Here is a 17,241-nt window from a genome sequence, read left to right as displayed (position 1 = left end):
TGGGAGGTAGGTCCACGAGGTTTAGCATGTAGATTGGGGCGTCTGCGTGAATGATTTTGTGTACCATCGTGCAGATCTTGAACGCAATGCGTTCCTTAAGTGGGAGCCAGTGAAGCTTCTCTTTTAGGGGTTTTGCACTTTCATATTTAGTTTTTCCAAATATGAGTCTGGCGGCCGTATTCTGGGCAGTTTGGAGGTTTTCTTTATTGTCTGTTCTTTGCACCCGGCGTACAGTGCATTATAGTAATCCAGATGACTTATTACCATTGACTGTACCAAGGTACGTAAGATGTATCTTGGGAAGAAAGGTTTTACTCTTTTGAGTTTCCACATGGTGTAGAACATCTTTTTCATCGTGTTTTTCACATGGATATCAAGAGTAAGGTTTCGATCAATGGTGACTTCAAGAATTTTCAAGTTTTGTGAAACAGGGAGGGAACAGTATGGTGTGATTATGGTGGAGAAGTTTTTAGTGTTATGTTGTGAGGTGAGTACAAGACATTGTGTTTTTTCTGCGTTAAGTTTGAGTTGGAATGCATCTGCCCAAGTGTGCATTATTTGGAGGCTTTGGTTGATCTCGTTGGTGATTTCAGTTAGGTCATGTTTGAATGAGATGTAAATTGTGATGTCATCTGCATATATGTAGGGGTTGAGGTTTTGGTTGGCTAGTAGTTTGGCTAGAGGTATCATCATTAGGTTGAATAATGTTGGTGAGAGAGGGGATCCTTGGGGGACTCCACACTCAGGTATCCATGGGGGTGATCTGTCCACTTTCATTGTTACTTGGTATGATCTTGTGGTCAGGAATCCTTTGAACCATTTGAGAACTGTGCCTCCTACTCCGAAGTATTCTAGTATATGTATTAGTATATCATGATTAACCATGTCGAAGGCACTGGACATGTCGAATTGTAGGAGGAGGATGTTGTTACCAGTCGCAATTGCCTGCTTGAATGAGTTCATTGCGGACACTAGCACAGTTTCGGTGCTGTGATTCATACCGGAATCCTGATTGAGACTCGTGCAGAATTGAGTGTTTATATAGGTATTCAAGTAAGTTGTTTCGTCACTATGCCTTCCATGAGTTTGGTCATGAGTGGAATAGATGCTACTGGTCGATAGTTGGTTAAGTCTATTGTGCTTTTTTTAGCATCTTTCGGTAGCAGAGTGAGTAGGATGTTTCCTTTATCCATGGAAAAGAGTCCATTTTGAAGCCTGTGATTTATGTGGTTTGTGAGGTCTGTTTTGAATTGTTTGGGTGCGGATCTTATTAGACTGTTAGGGCAGATGCCTAATTTGCATTGCGATTTGGCGTATTTTCCGAGCCAGTATGAAATTTCATTTGATGAAAGCGTGTTAAAGTCGGTCCATGATCGATCTGCTGGGCATTCTCCGGATTTTGGGTCAAGACATTCGAGGATATTTGTGTAGTCCGTTGTGTTGGTGGGTATCATGAGTCGGAGCTTTATGATTTTTTCATTGACGTAGTTTGCAAGGTTGGTTGCTGATGGGGTATCTGAGTTGTTGGAGGTGACCTTGGTAGTATTTAGCAGATTGTTTACGAGTGAGAAGAGTTTGTGTGTATTGTAGTTTGGACTACCTGTACTAGTTCCTGGTTATCTAGGGATTCCCAGGCAGGAGTGATCCCCAGCTCCTGCACTTGCTGGCGCTCCCTCCCAAAACGGTACCCTTATATATATCATGATGATTTGTGATGTCCACTGCGAGTCATGTTATAGAATTTACATAGTAGTGAGCTGCTTTGCATGCATTTGCATGTTTTGTATCATAGTGGTATGTAGCCCACAATGACTTAGTTATTGCTGCATTGCAGTAATTTATAGCCACATTAGTGCATTAAAGGACAAATAACACAACTTAGTGCCTTAACACTGCTTGATAACTTCCCCCTCAGATTCTATAGAAGTCAAAACTGCTACTTTGTAGTATTCATTTTTCCTGTGGTCACATTTGAATTTCTGTCATAGGTCAGAATTAACTTTACAAAACAATAAGAAAGACTGGGCAAAAATGGGATTCAAGGAAGAACAGCAAGGCAGAAACCACTGCTATCCAAGAGTAACATCAGTGCTTGTCTCGCATTTGAAAAAATAACCTGGATGATCCCTAAGCCTTTTGGTAAAACATTCTATGAACAGACAAGTCAAAAGTGAAACTCTTTGAACACAGGTCCCATTATGACTATCATAATGCAAATACAGTATAGACTCAATTATCTGACGCAAATAGAACCTACCCATTGTTGGATAAGTAAAAAGTCAGATAATATGGAAAACGATATATTCCATTAATAAATGCATGGAAACATACTTTATACATAAAGAACCCAATAAACATGCTGAAATGAGAAGTACATACACAAAAACCTACGAATGTGCCTGAATTAAAGCAGTTCTGCAAAGAAGAGTTGAGCTAGGTTCCTTAACAGTGATGTGAAATACTGATATTAAATTATAGGAAGCAGTTGGCTGCAATTATTGCTGCTAAAGGTGGTACAACAAGTTAAGTTTAGGGGCAGTTACTTTTTCATATGGGTGATATAGTGGAGGAGTGGCCTAGTGGTTAGGGTGGTGGACTCTGGTCCTGAGGAACTGAGTTCAAATTCCCACTTCAGGCACAGACAGCTCCTTGTGACTCTGGGCAAGTCACTTAACCCTCCATTGCCCCATGTAAGCTGCATTGAGCCTGCCATGAGTGGGAAAGTCTATGACTTTAATACTATCATGTATCTCACCATCATGCATCCAAAACTTCTGCCAACACAAATGTATACTCTTTTCTATTTGCAGTACTATGTATTTCACCATCATGCACCTAATACTTGCTGTAAAACCAAATGTATATTCCTTTCTATTTCCAGTATCCACGATGAATTGTAAGCCACATTGAGCCTGCAAAAAGGTGGGATAATGTGGGATACAAATGCAATAAATAAATAAATAAATAAATAAATAAATAAATAAAGTGTGGGGTACAAATGTAACAAAAAAAATAATAAATGAAGTAATAATTTAAAAACTGTGTTTTGCGTTTCTTCAGGTTCTCTTTGTGTAATACAGTTTTACATTTTGTTTAAAGATTAGAAACTATTCAGTGTACCAATATTAGGGGAAATCAGAAGGGGGAAAACCTTTTTCACATCACTGTAGATCTTAGGGCATTACCCACAGAAATGTGCAGGTTTTTAATTATCTTTCTTCTAACATAATTTTATCTGGTTTCAGAAGAAAATCAGCATGTGAAAATTACAAAGGCAGGCAGATGAGGATATCATTTCTTTTTAAAGATGGAGACAGGGATCACAACTGCCAATGGAAAATAATTCCTAGGCATTCCTCAATGACAAAACCAACAGATCAGGCTCAGGGAGGACATGTTCTGGATTCTAAAGAGGATAATAGTCTTTGAATCAAAATGCTATCAAAATGTGCTTAGGATAATTGAGTAACTGTAAAGAATTAAGCATTGCATTCAAAGAATGTGACAAACATGCTAATCCCTTTCAAGATATTTACAAATCTGTAGTTAAGCCTTATTTACAGGAGGCTATGCTAATAGGCATCTCAATGAGTGGCATTGAGCCTTTGAAGTATACATGCCTGTCTTTAGCCTGGAATAGTTGGAATAACAGTTAAAATGTAATGCTGAGGCTGATATTCTGTGGTAAGAAAAGTGCTTAAAATTAGCCAATTAAATGGATTTTCAGCTAGCTTGTGAGGCTAAGTTGAAATGCTGGATATGGTGTTATTGGTTGCCTTCAAGCAGCACTTCTGAATTAACCACACAAATTTAACTGTATAAGCGCTGCACATTGGTGCTTAAAGTGGGGAAGGGAAATTGGACTTGATATACGGCCTTTCTGAGGTTTTTTCAACTACATTCAAAGCGGTTTACATATATTCAGGTACTTATTTTGTACCGGGGGTAATGGAGGGTTAAGTGACTTGCCCAGAGTCACAAGGAGCGGCAGTGGGAATCAAACTCAGTTCCCCAGGATCAAAGTCCTGCACTAACCACTAGGCTACTCCTCCATTTCTAAAGCCATGCCCCACCCCCTTTTATGGTACCATGCATTGCCATTTTTATCCAAATAACCTTTGGCCTGACATTGAGTTGTCTGGCCACAAGGTATTCGGGCAGTGGCCTTGAATTCATGTGCTGAATCATTTTTTCACTTAACTCAGAAGTTAGCCACATAAATCATTTTGAATATTAACTCCATAACAAATGATGGTAGATAAAGACCAAAAATGAACAATCTAGACTGTCCAGAACAGATTCAACCAGTCTGAGTGGGTGCGCCAGTCAAAAGAGGAAAACTGTAACCCAACACTTACTCCTCCCTACCCCATATCCTTTAACTGTCCTCTCAATATTTGTCCACTTTGTCTTCTACATCTGTCTCAATCATGCAGAAAGTCTGCCAAAGGTATGAGCTTCACCAACTCCACAAGCAAGCCACTTCAGGTTTTGCATCTTCAGCTTGGTTTCTGACAATGCCAACACTGTGACACCCAGACCCCCTCCTCTCTCTTATTACCAAGTTTTGCAAATAATCTCCACAGTCATCAGGACTGGTCATGCTGTAGTACGAAAAATCTTCCTGTCCTATTAATTAATGGCGATCCTGTCGCCCTCTTATAAGCCGCCTTGTCTGTTACCCTGATATGTACTAACAAGTATTTATTTGCCCGAGGAGCCATCTAAGTGGTTTACTACTACTACTATTACTACTATTTAGCATTTCTATGATAGAGGTATCTTTGGTTATAGATAAATAAAAAAATAAAGTTAAAAAAAAATGAGAGAAGTAAGATAGGATAGAGGAAAGGAGGAAACAGCAGTTCTTCAGAAAAGAAATTGGAAAAATAGATTGAAGGAAGGAACTACAGTCATGAATAAGAGGTTCATAGCAAACATAGGAAATAGAAATAAGGAGTTGTGTATCACAGTTCTAGGTCAGTGCAGCACCAACAAAGTACCTGTAGAACTTATCAAGGGTTTTTAGTGTGGAGGTAATGTGTTCCATAAACTGGGGCCAATAACAGAGAAGATAGAGTATCGAATGTTGTCATATCTGATCTGCCTGGGATGATCTGAGAATACAGGTTGGGGAATAAAGAATCAAGAGTGAGAAACCCGCAAGGGGTTCCAGATTTTAAGTGTAGTACCACTGATGTCACTTCCGTGGGTGGGCAAGGTTGGAGACCAGAACCACTATATTCACAGTGACAGATTTAAAAGCCTCCCATGCTCACTGAAGTTTGGAGTAACAGTAGGAATGCCATAATTTACAACAGATTTAGCACCTACACAGCACTAGAAGGAGAGGAAGTGAAGCTTGATATTAAACATAAAGCGTACAGCTGTTTGAGAACAAACAAGATGATTGGTTTTGGCTTGCATAATATTTGGCTGCATAGTTATTACCAGCGGCGTAGCTAGGTGGGGCCACGGGGCCCTGGGACCCCCAAATTTCTTCTGGGTCCCTGGTTTTGCTGGCAGGAGTCCCCAATCCCCTCCAGCTGAAGTGATGTCCAGCGCCAGTCTCCAGCGCCACCATGTTGCTTACCCTGCTCTGTCTTCCCCTCATGCCTGGCACACTCTTTTTAGTGAAACTGAGCATGCTCAATTTCACTAAAAGAAGCGTGCAGGACATGAGGGAAGGCAGAGCAGGGCAGGCAATATGGCCGGGCCAGAGACCGGCACTGGACAACGCTTAAGCTGGCGGGGACCCCTGCCAACCAAGGTATTTGCTGCAGCAGTGGGTGGGGAGCAGCAGAGCGGTGGGATGTGCAGCAGGGGGACGGCGAGGGGGCAGCGAGGCAGCAGACCAAAATGTGTCCCCGACCTCGGGCTCTGACCCCCTCCCACCGTGAAGTCTGGCTACGCCCCACTACCTACTTAATCAGGTGGCAATTTATATTCAAAAAATACCACTGTACTGTTCAAGAACTTCTGCCTTACAGAATTGTTAAGGGATACTACAGATTGATGGAAAGCTTCAAAAAATTCTATCCAAAAGGCCTTTTGGCAAGCCGTGCTAAACCTGCACTAGGAAAAAAAAAAAGTGCAACTGAAGTCTAACTTTCCTAAAATAGTTGTATTATAAGAAGGTTCTTTTGAGTGCTAATTGCTTTATGTTAATTGCAGATTTGTTTATGTATGTTTGAGGTGACAGTGGGTTATTTTACCTGTCAGAACTCCACAGCAGTTGTATCTTCTTTTCTCCAACCCAGAGGAATTCATCCTGTTGCCATAACAACACGGCCTGCACTTGAAGGTTGCACCAGTATTCCTTGTGCAGCTTTTTCTCTTTTGACAGTTCCTTAAATATAACTACTAATCATATTTTCAGAATTGTGTCTTCCATATTTAATATGTGCATTTAGACTTCCTTTTAAAATACTAATTTACTTTATTTGCATTATGATTATGTACTGTTACAGCTTGCTATCATAGGTATTTCTCTGCAGTTTGTTTTGACATAGTGCTACTTATATACGATGCAAACTCTTTTACACTGTTTTGTCACTTAACTACAGTGGATCACTCCACGGAAGTAGCTCTTTCTTTAACTTACTGGAGAAGTAAAAAAGAAACCAAACAGAATTGGGAAAAAGGATTCCTGAAGTTTAATCCTGATTCTCCCACATGCTGTCTGTCTATCATTTGAATAATATTTTAATGACAGAAACCTGTTTACAGCTGAAATTGACTCCAGAATCTTTGTTCTCGATAGATTGAATAATTAGGGGTGCAGTTATCATTATAGGATGCCATTAAGATATGTTATTTTACCACTAACTAATGCTATTTTAGCACAGATCCCATTTTATGCAATGAGATCTAGTTATTAAGAACTGGGGTTAACAATAAAGTAGAAAAGGTACAGAGAAAGGTGACAGAAATGATAAAGGGGATGGGATGACTTCCCTATGAGGAAAGACTGAAGTGGCTAGGGCACTTCAGCTTGGAGAAAAGACGGCTAAGGGGAGATATGATAGAGGTTTATAAAATAGTGAGTGGAGTGGAATGGGTAGATGTGAATCATTTGTTTACTCTTTCTAAAAATACTAGGGGGCATGTGATGAAGCTACAAAGCAGCAAATGTAAAACAAATGTTTCGTCACTCAACGTATAATTAAACTTTGAATTCATTGCCAGAGAATGTGGTAAAGGCGTTAAGCTTAGCAGGGTTTAAAAAAGGTTTGGACGGCTTCCTAAATAAAAAGTCCATAGACCATTATTCCAATTCATATATTCCTGGGCACTGTTGCCACTGTGTTTTTTTCTCAGTTCTTAATATTCTTTTCACATGTCCTTTGTAATGCTTTTTCACTATGTAAGTAGTTATGATCATCACAGTTTATAATACTCTTCCTACATTTTCTTGTTTTGCTTTATTTTCTACCGTGTAAGATACTTTCTTTTGCAATGTAAGCCGCACTGAGCCTGCTGTATGTGGGAAAGCGCGGGGTACAAATGTAATAAATAAATAATTAAAATGACTTGGGGAAAATCCATTGCTTATTTCTGGGATAAGCAGCATAAAATGTATTGAACTTTTGGGGTGGATCTTGCCAGGTATTTGTGACCTGGATTGGCTACTGTTGGAAACAGGATGCTGGGCTTGATGGACCTTTGGTCTGTCCCAGTGTGGCAATACTTATGTACTTATGTAATACATTTCAGCAGTATCCCATGTTGATAATTTTCCCCCTTAGTCCTAGGTATTGTACAAATATTATTATTAGGGTAATGGATTTGATATACCGCCTTTCGGTGGGACAACCAAAGCAATTTATATATTATATATAAGTACTTTCTCTATCCCTCGTAAGCTCACATTTTAAGTTTTTGTACTTGGAGCAATGAAGGGTTAAGTTTCTTGCTCAGGATCACAAGGGGCTGCGTATGTTTAATGGTAAAATAAGTATTATAGATTCATGTTTCTTTTAGCAGAACAGAGAACTTCTATCCTCCTTAAAGACAGTGATGTTCTCCCAGTACTAGCTCAGATTATAAGAAACAATGTGGGCTGTGCTGAAAAGGTGGCCCAGCTGCTTGCAGAACTAGCCAAGAATGGTAAGCAATGTTTATTTTAGATAAATATAAGTGTATATATTTGTTATATCTGTACTTACATATGGGGCGGGTAATTCTCAAAAGGCCGCCTAGTGGTCTTTAAACAACAGGACCCAGGTGTAATTCCCACTTTAACTCTTTTATTTCTTTACAAATATAAGAGCCCTCCTAGAACATAGAAATACCTACTGTATCTGCAAGCATGTGGTGTAGTGGTACACCTTTAGGTATAGTAGGTTTTTTTCTGCTCCTGGGGGGTTCACAACAACATATAAAGGAATTAAGGTGGGGTTTGTACCTGGGTCCCATTGTTTAAAGTCCATTCTGCAGGGATGTCTGTGTGGCCATTTTTGTACAAAGGATGCCAGACAGATGTTTTTGTGCCTGGTTTTTTGGCGTTTATATTTTGGATGTTTCATTTTAGAAAATGGTTGTTCATTTTGGACATTTTCAGTGCAAGAACGTCTTTCTCACATATCGCCAAACAGGAAATCTCGAGGTTTTGGGAGGATTATGAGCAGGACATCCCAATTCTGACTTTGACATTCTTGCAAAAATGCCTCCTATATGTTTTTATACAATACTAGGACCAAAGCATCAGGAAAGCTGCAAACACTTACCTACTTAGGAGCAACTGTAAATATTCATGTATAAAGTTTACAGGTACATGCATATTTCATAAACACATGTAAAAATGGTGAATCCACACAACTCCACTCATATACATACCAATATGTGGTTCAATACAAATGTGGACCTTCTTGGCACTGAGCACACTTTTGCACGTGTAACCCATGGAACAATTTTATAAGAGACCATTTATACCTGTAAAAAGGCCTTTATGCATGAAAAATGCTTTCTACAATTATCACTTTAGGAGATAATTCTGAGTAGTTTATGAAGTCACATATCACCCAGGTGATTTTATCACACTTGCTTTGGAGCTAGGTTACCATGAAGGATCCCCAAAAGACAAGATACTTGTAATAGTGGGCTTCAGTATTTAGAAGCACTGTTTAAAGATCTGACTAATTTATCTGAAAAACAAAGGTCCAACCTGGTAGCAATTTCTCAAATGATATCAAAGAGAACTATCAGGAAGTAAATCCAAATACTTAACATTATTTATTTAGCACATTTATACCCCACATTTTCCCACTCAGTTGCAGGCTCAATGTGGCTTACACAAATACAATATAAAGTAGGAGCATAAAGTAACAGTAGTATAAAGCAACAGTGAAATAAGAAGGGATGGTGATAAAAGGGTAATACAGTCGCATGTAGTAGGACGTTAATTTAGGACCAAAATATAGGCTTTCATAAATAAGACAGTTTTCAATGACTTCCTGAAGATAAGATGGTTGTGAATAGATTTCAAAGTTTTTGGCAGGGCGTTCCTTAGTTGTGTACTGATGTAAGAAAAGCTGGAAGCATAAGTAGATTTGTATCTAAGTCCGTTGCAGTCTGGATAGTGCAGGTTTAAGTAAGTTCGGGATTGACTGGTGCTGTTTCTGGGTGGTAAATGAAAAAACTGTTGAGCCTCATTCACACCTTAAATTTGCATGAGGAGAACCATCAGTCTACCAATCACAACAGTAGGCTTAGGGACCTTAACATGTATACCCTGGAAGAGAGATGGGAGAGAGGGGATATGATAGAGATGTTTAAATACTTCAGTGGCATTAATGTACAGGAGCTGAGCCTTTTTCAAATGAAGGAAAACTCTGGAATGAGGGGGGAAATACGATGAAGGTAAGAGGAAATAGGCTTAGGAGGAATCTAAGAAAATACTCTTTCAAGGAAAGGGTGGTAGATGAGTGAAATGGCCTCCTAGTGGAGGTCGTGGAGATGGGGACTGTGTCAGAGTTTAAGAAAGCATGGAACAGGCATATGGGATCCCTTAGGAAAGAAAGAATGGTTACTGAGGATGGCCAGACTGGATGGGCCTTTTGGCCCTTATCTGCCGTCATGTTTCTTTGTTTCTATTAAGGTTTTATAAACTTCAAGCACTGCACAAATATTTATACAGGGACATTGCCTGATTCTCAAAATTCCTATAATATCTACTGAATAACAACTGCAGTATTCAATGTGTCCAACTACTTGCACTATTTTTTCCCATTCAAGAGTTAAACTTATCTTAGGATCCAGCAAGGTTGTATTAGGACTCACACTGATCAATTTAAATAACTTCATCTACTCCAAATTTATTTGTGATACTTGGTTATAATCAGGGCTTTTTTTGAGGGGGTACTTGGGGGTACTTGGGGGTACTGAGTACAGGCACCTTTTCCATTGTCTGGTACAATTGACCCATGGACCCCATGTTTTGATGAAGGAGCTCAGGCTCTACACACCAATTTTGCCTTGTCATAGATTCTGTGACTGGTTGGAGGGGGCCTGGTTATTGTGGGGTGGGTCCTTCAGTGGATCACCCCACCCCTGAAGGGTGGCCTGGAATTTGAGTACCGGCACCTTTTTTACTAGAAAAAATGCAGTGGTTATAATAATATCAACTACCCCCGCAGCAATGTCACGATCATAGAGAGCAGTCTGTTGTATGACTCAATTACGTTTATCCTCAGAAAAAACAAATGTCAAGGGACACTCTGCTTGTCCCATCTGGACCACAATTTTATGCAATTATAACAAACAAAAAAAGGTCCAACTTGGTAGCAGTATCTCAGATGACATCAAAAAGAACAGGAAGTAAACTCAAATACTTAATATGATGTAACTGATTCACACCTTCAGTTTTCATGTGGAGAACCATCAGTCTACCAATTGCAACCGCTGCACTAATATTTATACAGGGACATCACCTGAATCTCCAAATCCCTATAATATTTATCAAATAGCCCCAATGTGTCCAACTAGACTTTAATAGTTTACAAGTAGCCCAGCTTCTCTCTCCCCTTCTCCTGCATCTCTGCACTCTCTGCAATTGTAGTTTCTACATATATACACACCACAACTGCTCATATTCAGCAAATCCACTCTGACTCCATCCATACCTGGAGCCTACTCTAGACATCCAGATTTCTAGGCTCTGACTTGTACAGTATCCACCTGATTCCACTCAGGGGAACATCTCAGTCATAGGCACAGCGGTCAGACGTCTTCTGTAGTTGATGATGAGGTTTGCACACATGTCAGGAGGAATTTTGGTCCACTCCTCTTTGCAGATCATCTCTAAATCATTAAGAGTTCTGGGCTGTCGCTTGGCAACTCGCAGCTTCAGCTCCCTCCATAAGTTTTCAATGGGATTAAGGTCTGGTGACTGGCTAGGCCACTCCATGACCCTAATGTGCTTCTTCCTGAGCCACTCCTTTGTTGCCTTGGCTGTATGTTTTGGGTCATTGTCGTGCTGGAAGACCCAGCCACGACCCATTTTTAAGGCCCTGGCGGAGGGAAGGAGGTTGTCACTCAGAATTGTACGGTACATGGCCCCATCCATTCTCCCATTGATGCGGTGAAGTAGTCCTGTGCCCTTAGCAGAGAAACACCCCCAAAACATAACATTTCCGCCTCCATGCTTGACAGTGGGGACGGTGTTCTTTGGGTCATAGGCAGCATTTCTCTTCCTCCAAACACGGCGAGTTGAGTTCATGCCAAAGAGCTCAATTTTTGTCTCATCTGACCACAGCACCTTCTCCCAATCACTCTCGGCATCATCCAGGTGTTCACTGGCAAACTTCAGACGGGCCGTCACATGTGCCTTCCGGAGCAGGGGGACCTTGCGGGCACTGCAGGATTGCAATCCGTTATGTCGTAATGTGTTACCAATGGTTTTCGTGGTGACAGTGGTCCCAGCTGCCTTGAGATCATTGACAAGTTCCCCCCTTGTAGTTGTAGGCTGATTTCTAACCTTCCTCATGATCAAGGATACCCCACGAGGTGAGATTTTGCGTGGAGCCCCAGATCTTTGTCGATTGACAGTCATTTTGTACTTCTTCCATTTTCTTACTATGGCACCAACAGTTGTCTCCTTCTCGCCCAGCGTCTTACTGATGGTTTTGTAGCCCATTCCAGCCTTGTGCAGGTGTATGATCTTGTCCCTGACATCCTTAGACAGCTCCTTGCTCTTGGCCATTTTGTAGAGGTTAGAGTCTGACTGATTCACTGAGTCTGTGGACAGGTGTCTTTCATACAGGTGACCATTGCTGACAGCTGTCTGTCATGCAGGTAACGAGTTGATTTGGAGCATCTACCTGGTCTGTAGGGGCCAGATCTCTTACTGGTTGGTGGGGGATCAAATACTTATTTCCCTCTGCAGAATGCAAATAAATTCATATACTTTCCACAATGTGATTTTCCGGATTTAATTTGTGATGTGCTATCTCTCACTGTTACCAATAACCTACCCTTCAATTATGGGCTGCTCATGTCTTTGTCAGTGGGCAAACTTACAAAATCAGCAAGGGATCAAATACTTATTTCCCCCACTGTAGGTGGCCTTCTCTTGAGTATTTTTTCTAGTGGTAGTACTGAGGCTAGGACAGCCCTCAACCTTTTCCCTTTTCCGATGATGCAGCCCTTTTGTAGTTCTTCACTCCCACTGATAGTGGAAGAAATTCATATTATGGGGTGAGAAGTAGGGGAAAGGGAAAGAAAATGATTATCTACACCCCCAGAGATGTGAATGCCTGCATTCTGGATTGCCATGTTGTGTTCTTTATACATGGTAGTGACTATTGTCCCATGTTAAGTGGCCCAGCTGCTTTCCCCAACATGCTGGGAATGCCTCCCAGTTACCACAGAGATTTTTTGAGATACCACAGGTTAGCTTTTGCTGGTAAGGCTCATTCATATCTGAATGTGGTTTAATAAATAATGCACATAATTGAATATCGCATTTAAATGTTAAACTATTCAATTTTTTTCACCTCAGTAACAGCAACACAAACTCCTTTTTTATTAGACACATTGAGGGGCATAATCGAACGCCCATTTCCATTGGCGTCTATCTCTGAGGATGGGCACGTGAAGGGGCGGGACAGACCGCATTTTCTAAAAAGATGGGCGTCCATCTTTTTTTTCGATAATACGGTTTGTGCCAGGCAAATGCATCAGATTTGGGCGGATTTGAGCTGGGCATTATCATTTTTCAGCGATAATGGAAACCGAAGGCGCCCAGCTCAAAAACGAACAAATCCAAGGCATTTGGTAGTGGGAGGGGCCAGGATGTGTAGTGCACTGGTCCCCCTCACATGCCAGGACACCAACCGGGCACCCTAGGGGGCACTTGTAACAATTACAAAAAAAAATTAAAATACCTCCCAAGTCCATAGCTCCCTTCCTTTGGGTGCTGAGCCCCCCCAAATCCCCCCCCAAAAACCACTGCCCACAACTCTACACCATGGCCATAGCACTTATGGCTGAAGGGGGACACCTAGATGTGGGTACAGTAGGTTTTGGGGGTGGTTTGGAGGGCTCCCATTTACCAGCTCAAGTGTAACAGGTAGGGGGGGATGGGCCTGGGTCCACCTGGCTGAAGTCCACTGCACCCAATAACAACTGCTCCAGGGACCTGCATACTGCTGTGATGGAGCTGGGTATGACATTTGAGGCTGGCATACAAGCTGGAAAAAAAAAGTTTTTAAAGTTCTTTTTTATTGGGTGGGAGGGGGTTAGTAACCACTGGGGGAGTCAGGGGAGGTCATCCCCGATTCCCTCCGGTGGTCATCTGGGCAGTTGGGGCACTTTTTGGGGACTTGTTCGTGAGAAAAAAGGGTCCAGAAAAAGTGACCCAAATTCTCGCTTCTGGTGCCCTTCTTTTTTCGATTGTCGGCCGAGGGCGCCCATCTCTCCTCAGCCAATAAACACGCCCCAGTCCCACCTTCACCATGCCTCTGACATGCCCCAGTCAACTTTGTCCGTTCCCGCGACAAATTGCAGTTGGAGACGCCCAAAATCAGCTTTCGATTATACCGATTTGGGCTCCCACGGGAGAAAGGCGCCCATCTCCCGATTTGGGTCGAAATATGGGTGTCTTTCTCTTTCGAAAATAAGCTGGATTGTAAACCACTGAAAAAATCCTTCAAAAGTGCACTCAGAACCTATAAAGTAAACCTGCCAAACTGTAACAGCACTAACTGCCAGATTCAAACACCAGCAACCCTACCAATGAGAAGACAGCACTGCAAACATTACATCAAGCCTTAGAACACCAATAGACCTTCTGCCGACAAAACAAAACACACACAGTACATGATGGCAAATAAAGGTAAAACAAACCATACTCCTATAGATTCCCATACAAAGTACCCACTAGCAAAATCCCTCTCCTCAATCACATGCACAGAACACAAACAGGCCCTTACCAAATATAGAATACTTAACACTAACGAGAAATTTAGAGACAAAATTTGAAAAAGAAACCCTGAGAAGTCAGACTCTGCATGCACTCTGAAACTGAAGAAAGGAAAATAGATATTTGCTCAGAAGTGTATATGATGTGGGTTATTAAACTTTATTCATATTCTCCTTGACGGAACCAAATACCAAGATATTTGACATGTACATTCCTATAACTGACATATTCCAATTACTAAACTGAAAACAAAGGGCCAAGTAGTCAGCAGCACTTATCTGGCTAAGAGCAACTCTTACCCAGATCAGTGCCACTTACTGGGGCCATACACGGATTTTCAGCAACATTATTTGGATAATGCCACTGAAAATCTTCTCTGACCATCATGGCACTATCCAGATAGTGCAGGAGCAGCCTTGGGGCGGAGCCAGAAGTTATCCAGGCACCATCAGAATTCAGTGAATATTCCTGTGGCATGTTGGCTCCTCATTCCTTCTTGCAACCTCACAGTTCACATAAGAATTTGTGAACCATACGGCATTCTCTATAGAGTCCCATTCAGTTCAAAAAGCTGCTTATGAACTATATGACTGTAAGAAGTAGTGAAGATTCAGTGCTCCATGAGAAGAACCACAAATTTTTCAAACACAGAGATTGGGGAAGAGAAGAGAAAACCAGCCTAAACAGGGAGTGGGATTGAGAGAGAGAAGCCGCACACTTAAAAAAAGCACTTTTAAATCCCTGGGAGAGAAGAACAAGGATATGGGGCATTAGGAAGCAGGGATGCGCAGTGAGGACATTTTCATTTCATGTAATTCCTTGTGGCACTTATGAGAATTCTTTTTTTCATTTTTGTTTGGCCATTTTGTCAGGTGCCAATAATAGTGAAGACTCTTCTTCCGATAGGGCGCATATGCACACTAGTTTGTGCATGCATGATGGTTCCATTATCAAGAAAGAGTGCTCCCTCTTTCCAAAATAGTGCACCTTCTTCCACATAGTGTGCACTGTTCCACAGATTGTGCTTTTTTATTGGTAAATGACAAAACACAAAAAGCCATGTTTAGTAACGACATGCAATGATGTCATTGACATTGCCAATGTCATTGCAAATGACAGTCGATTCCTACTAGGAAGCAGACTCAGAGCATGAGCCTCATATGTGCTCACAGCAAATGACGCTCCTCCTTAATGCATTTCTTTTAATTGGTAAGGCAATACAATGCTCTTATTCTACTCTTTTTTTATTATAAGAGTTTGGGGGTTGGTAAACTGGTTATGTTTTAATGATACACTTTTCCATTAACATCATGACACTTCTTCCTTATTTCACAACACTTTTTTCCTTAAATCACAACACTTTTTTTCCTTTTCCAGAAGAGATGAGGAAACCATGCATTGATGCAGGCTTGGTTCTAGCCTTGGTACCATTGCTGGAAAGTACAGATCAAGTGACACTGCTTCATGCTGGTAGGGCCATTGGACGTATCTGCTGTGAGAACAGTAAGTATGTAAACATATATTATGAAGCATTTCTATTATAAATTAGTCACATTGCAGTCATATCTGGAATAGGTGAACAGCTCCTGTTCTTCCCATGCACTGAGATGATTGGTATGCAGTTTAAACCAGAGTATAGAATATAACTATGAGAAGACTTAGAACTCTTGAACCAAAATCTTCTTTAATGCAGTAATCAAACAAGGAAAAATAGCTTACAATTCAGATGTGCTGGACAAGAAGCTAGAAATAATTCAACAACATGCTAAATAATGATGCTGTTTATACTTTTGCACTGGTAAAATCTTATACTTTGGTGGATCCTCCTCCACTTCTAGCCCACTATCAGCTGGTGTACCTCAGGGATCTGTCCTGGGACCTCTTCTTTTCTCCATCTATATGTCTTCCCTTGGTACTCAGATTTCATCCAGTGGTTTTCAGTATCACCTTTATGATGATAACTTTCAAATCTACATCACCACACCAGAAATTTCAGCAGGAGTCCAGGCCAAAGTATTAGCCTGCCTGTCTGACATTGCTGCCTGGATGTCTCACCAACATCTGAAACTAGACATGACCAAGACTGAGCTTCTTATTTTCCCCCTAAACCAACCTCTCCTCTTCCCCCATTCTCCATCTCTGTGGATAATACTCTCATCCTTCCTATTGCATCTGCTCGTAACCTTGGGGTCTTCATGGACTCTTCTCTCTCCTTCTCTGCATATATTCAACAAATATATGATGGTTCATCATCCCCACTCCAGCTTTCACCCAGTTTCTTTTCCCTTACCTGGCTGCAGCTGCAGAAGAAAGTGACAGGATTCCTGCTTCCCCACCATGACTTGGCTGTCCATAAGTCTGAGCCATAGAGAGCTGAGATGAGGTAGAGAAGCAGTAATACTGCTGTAAGCACCACAAGAATTACCAGGCTTCTGAGGGCCAGAAAACAAAGCACTTGGTAGGCTGGGTTATGGCCCTCAGGCCATAGGTTGGACAAGCCTGATGTAGAATATCTACCAACCAAAAACTATTATTGTTGGAAACATATCCAAGTGTAAATAGTGTCATTCACACATGTATATTCCACAAACATGTAAATACTGATTTCAGAAAGATGCATTTACATGTGGAGAACCACACGGTGTAGTGATTTCAAGGGAGCATGGCTTGGGTAGGACTAAAATCTACACATGTATTCCTCTTTTTATAAAGGAAATATACATGTATGAGGAAAATTTCCATGTTGGGTTTTACACCTCAAAAAGCATGCCCAAGTTTTAAAAATATACTCATTTCATCTAGGGCTTTAAACAAGGAAC

At 41.1% G+C, this 17,241-nt stretch overlaps 1 protein-coding gene across 1 annotated transcript in view; it reads left to right on the top strand.

Moving 5' to 3' along the window:
* Positions 1–17,241, top strand: part of LOC115471279 (rap1 GTPase-GDP dissociation stimulator 1-like) — a 135,705-nt gene that overhangs the window by 5,754 nt on the left and 112,710 nt on the right. The window contains exons 3-4 of the mRNA XM_030204980.1: positions 7,987–8,109; positions 15,800–15,925. Coding sequence (XP_030060840.1) covers positions 7,987–8,109; positions 15,800–15,925 — 249 coding nt within the window. The remainder of the gene's footprint in view (positions 1–7,986; positions 8,110–15,799; positions 15,926–17,241) is intronic.

Source organism: Microcaecilia unicolor, chromosome 5, assembly GCF_901765095.1.
Source record: "Microcaecilia unicolor chromosome 5, aMicUni1.1, whole genome shotgun sequence".
Classification (NCBI taxonomy): Eukaryota; Metazoa; Chordata; class Amphibia; order Gymnophiona; family Siphonopidae; genus Microcaecilia; species Microcaecilia unicolor.
The sequence above is the reverse complement of the archived record's forward strand: the minus strand, read 5'-3'. Positions and strand labels throughout refer to the sequence as shown.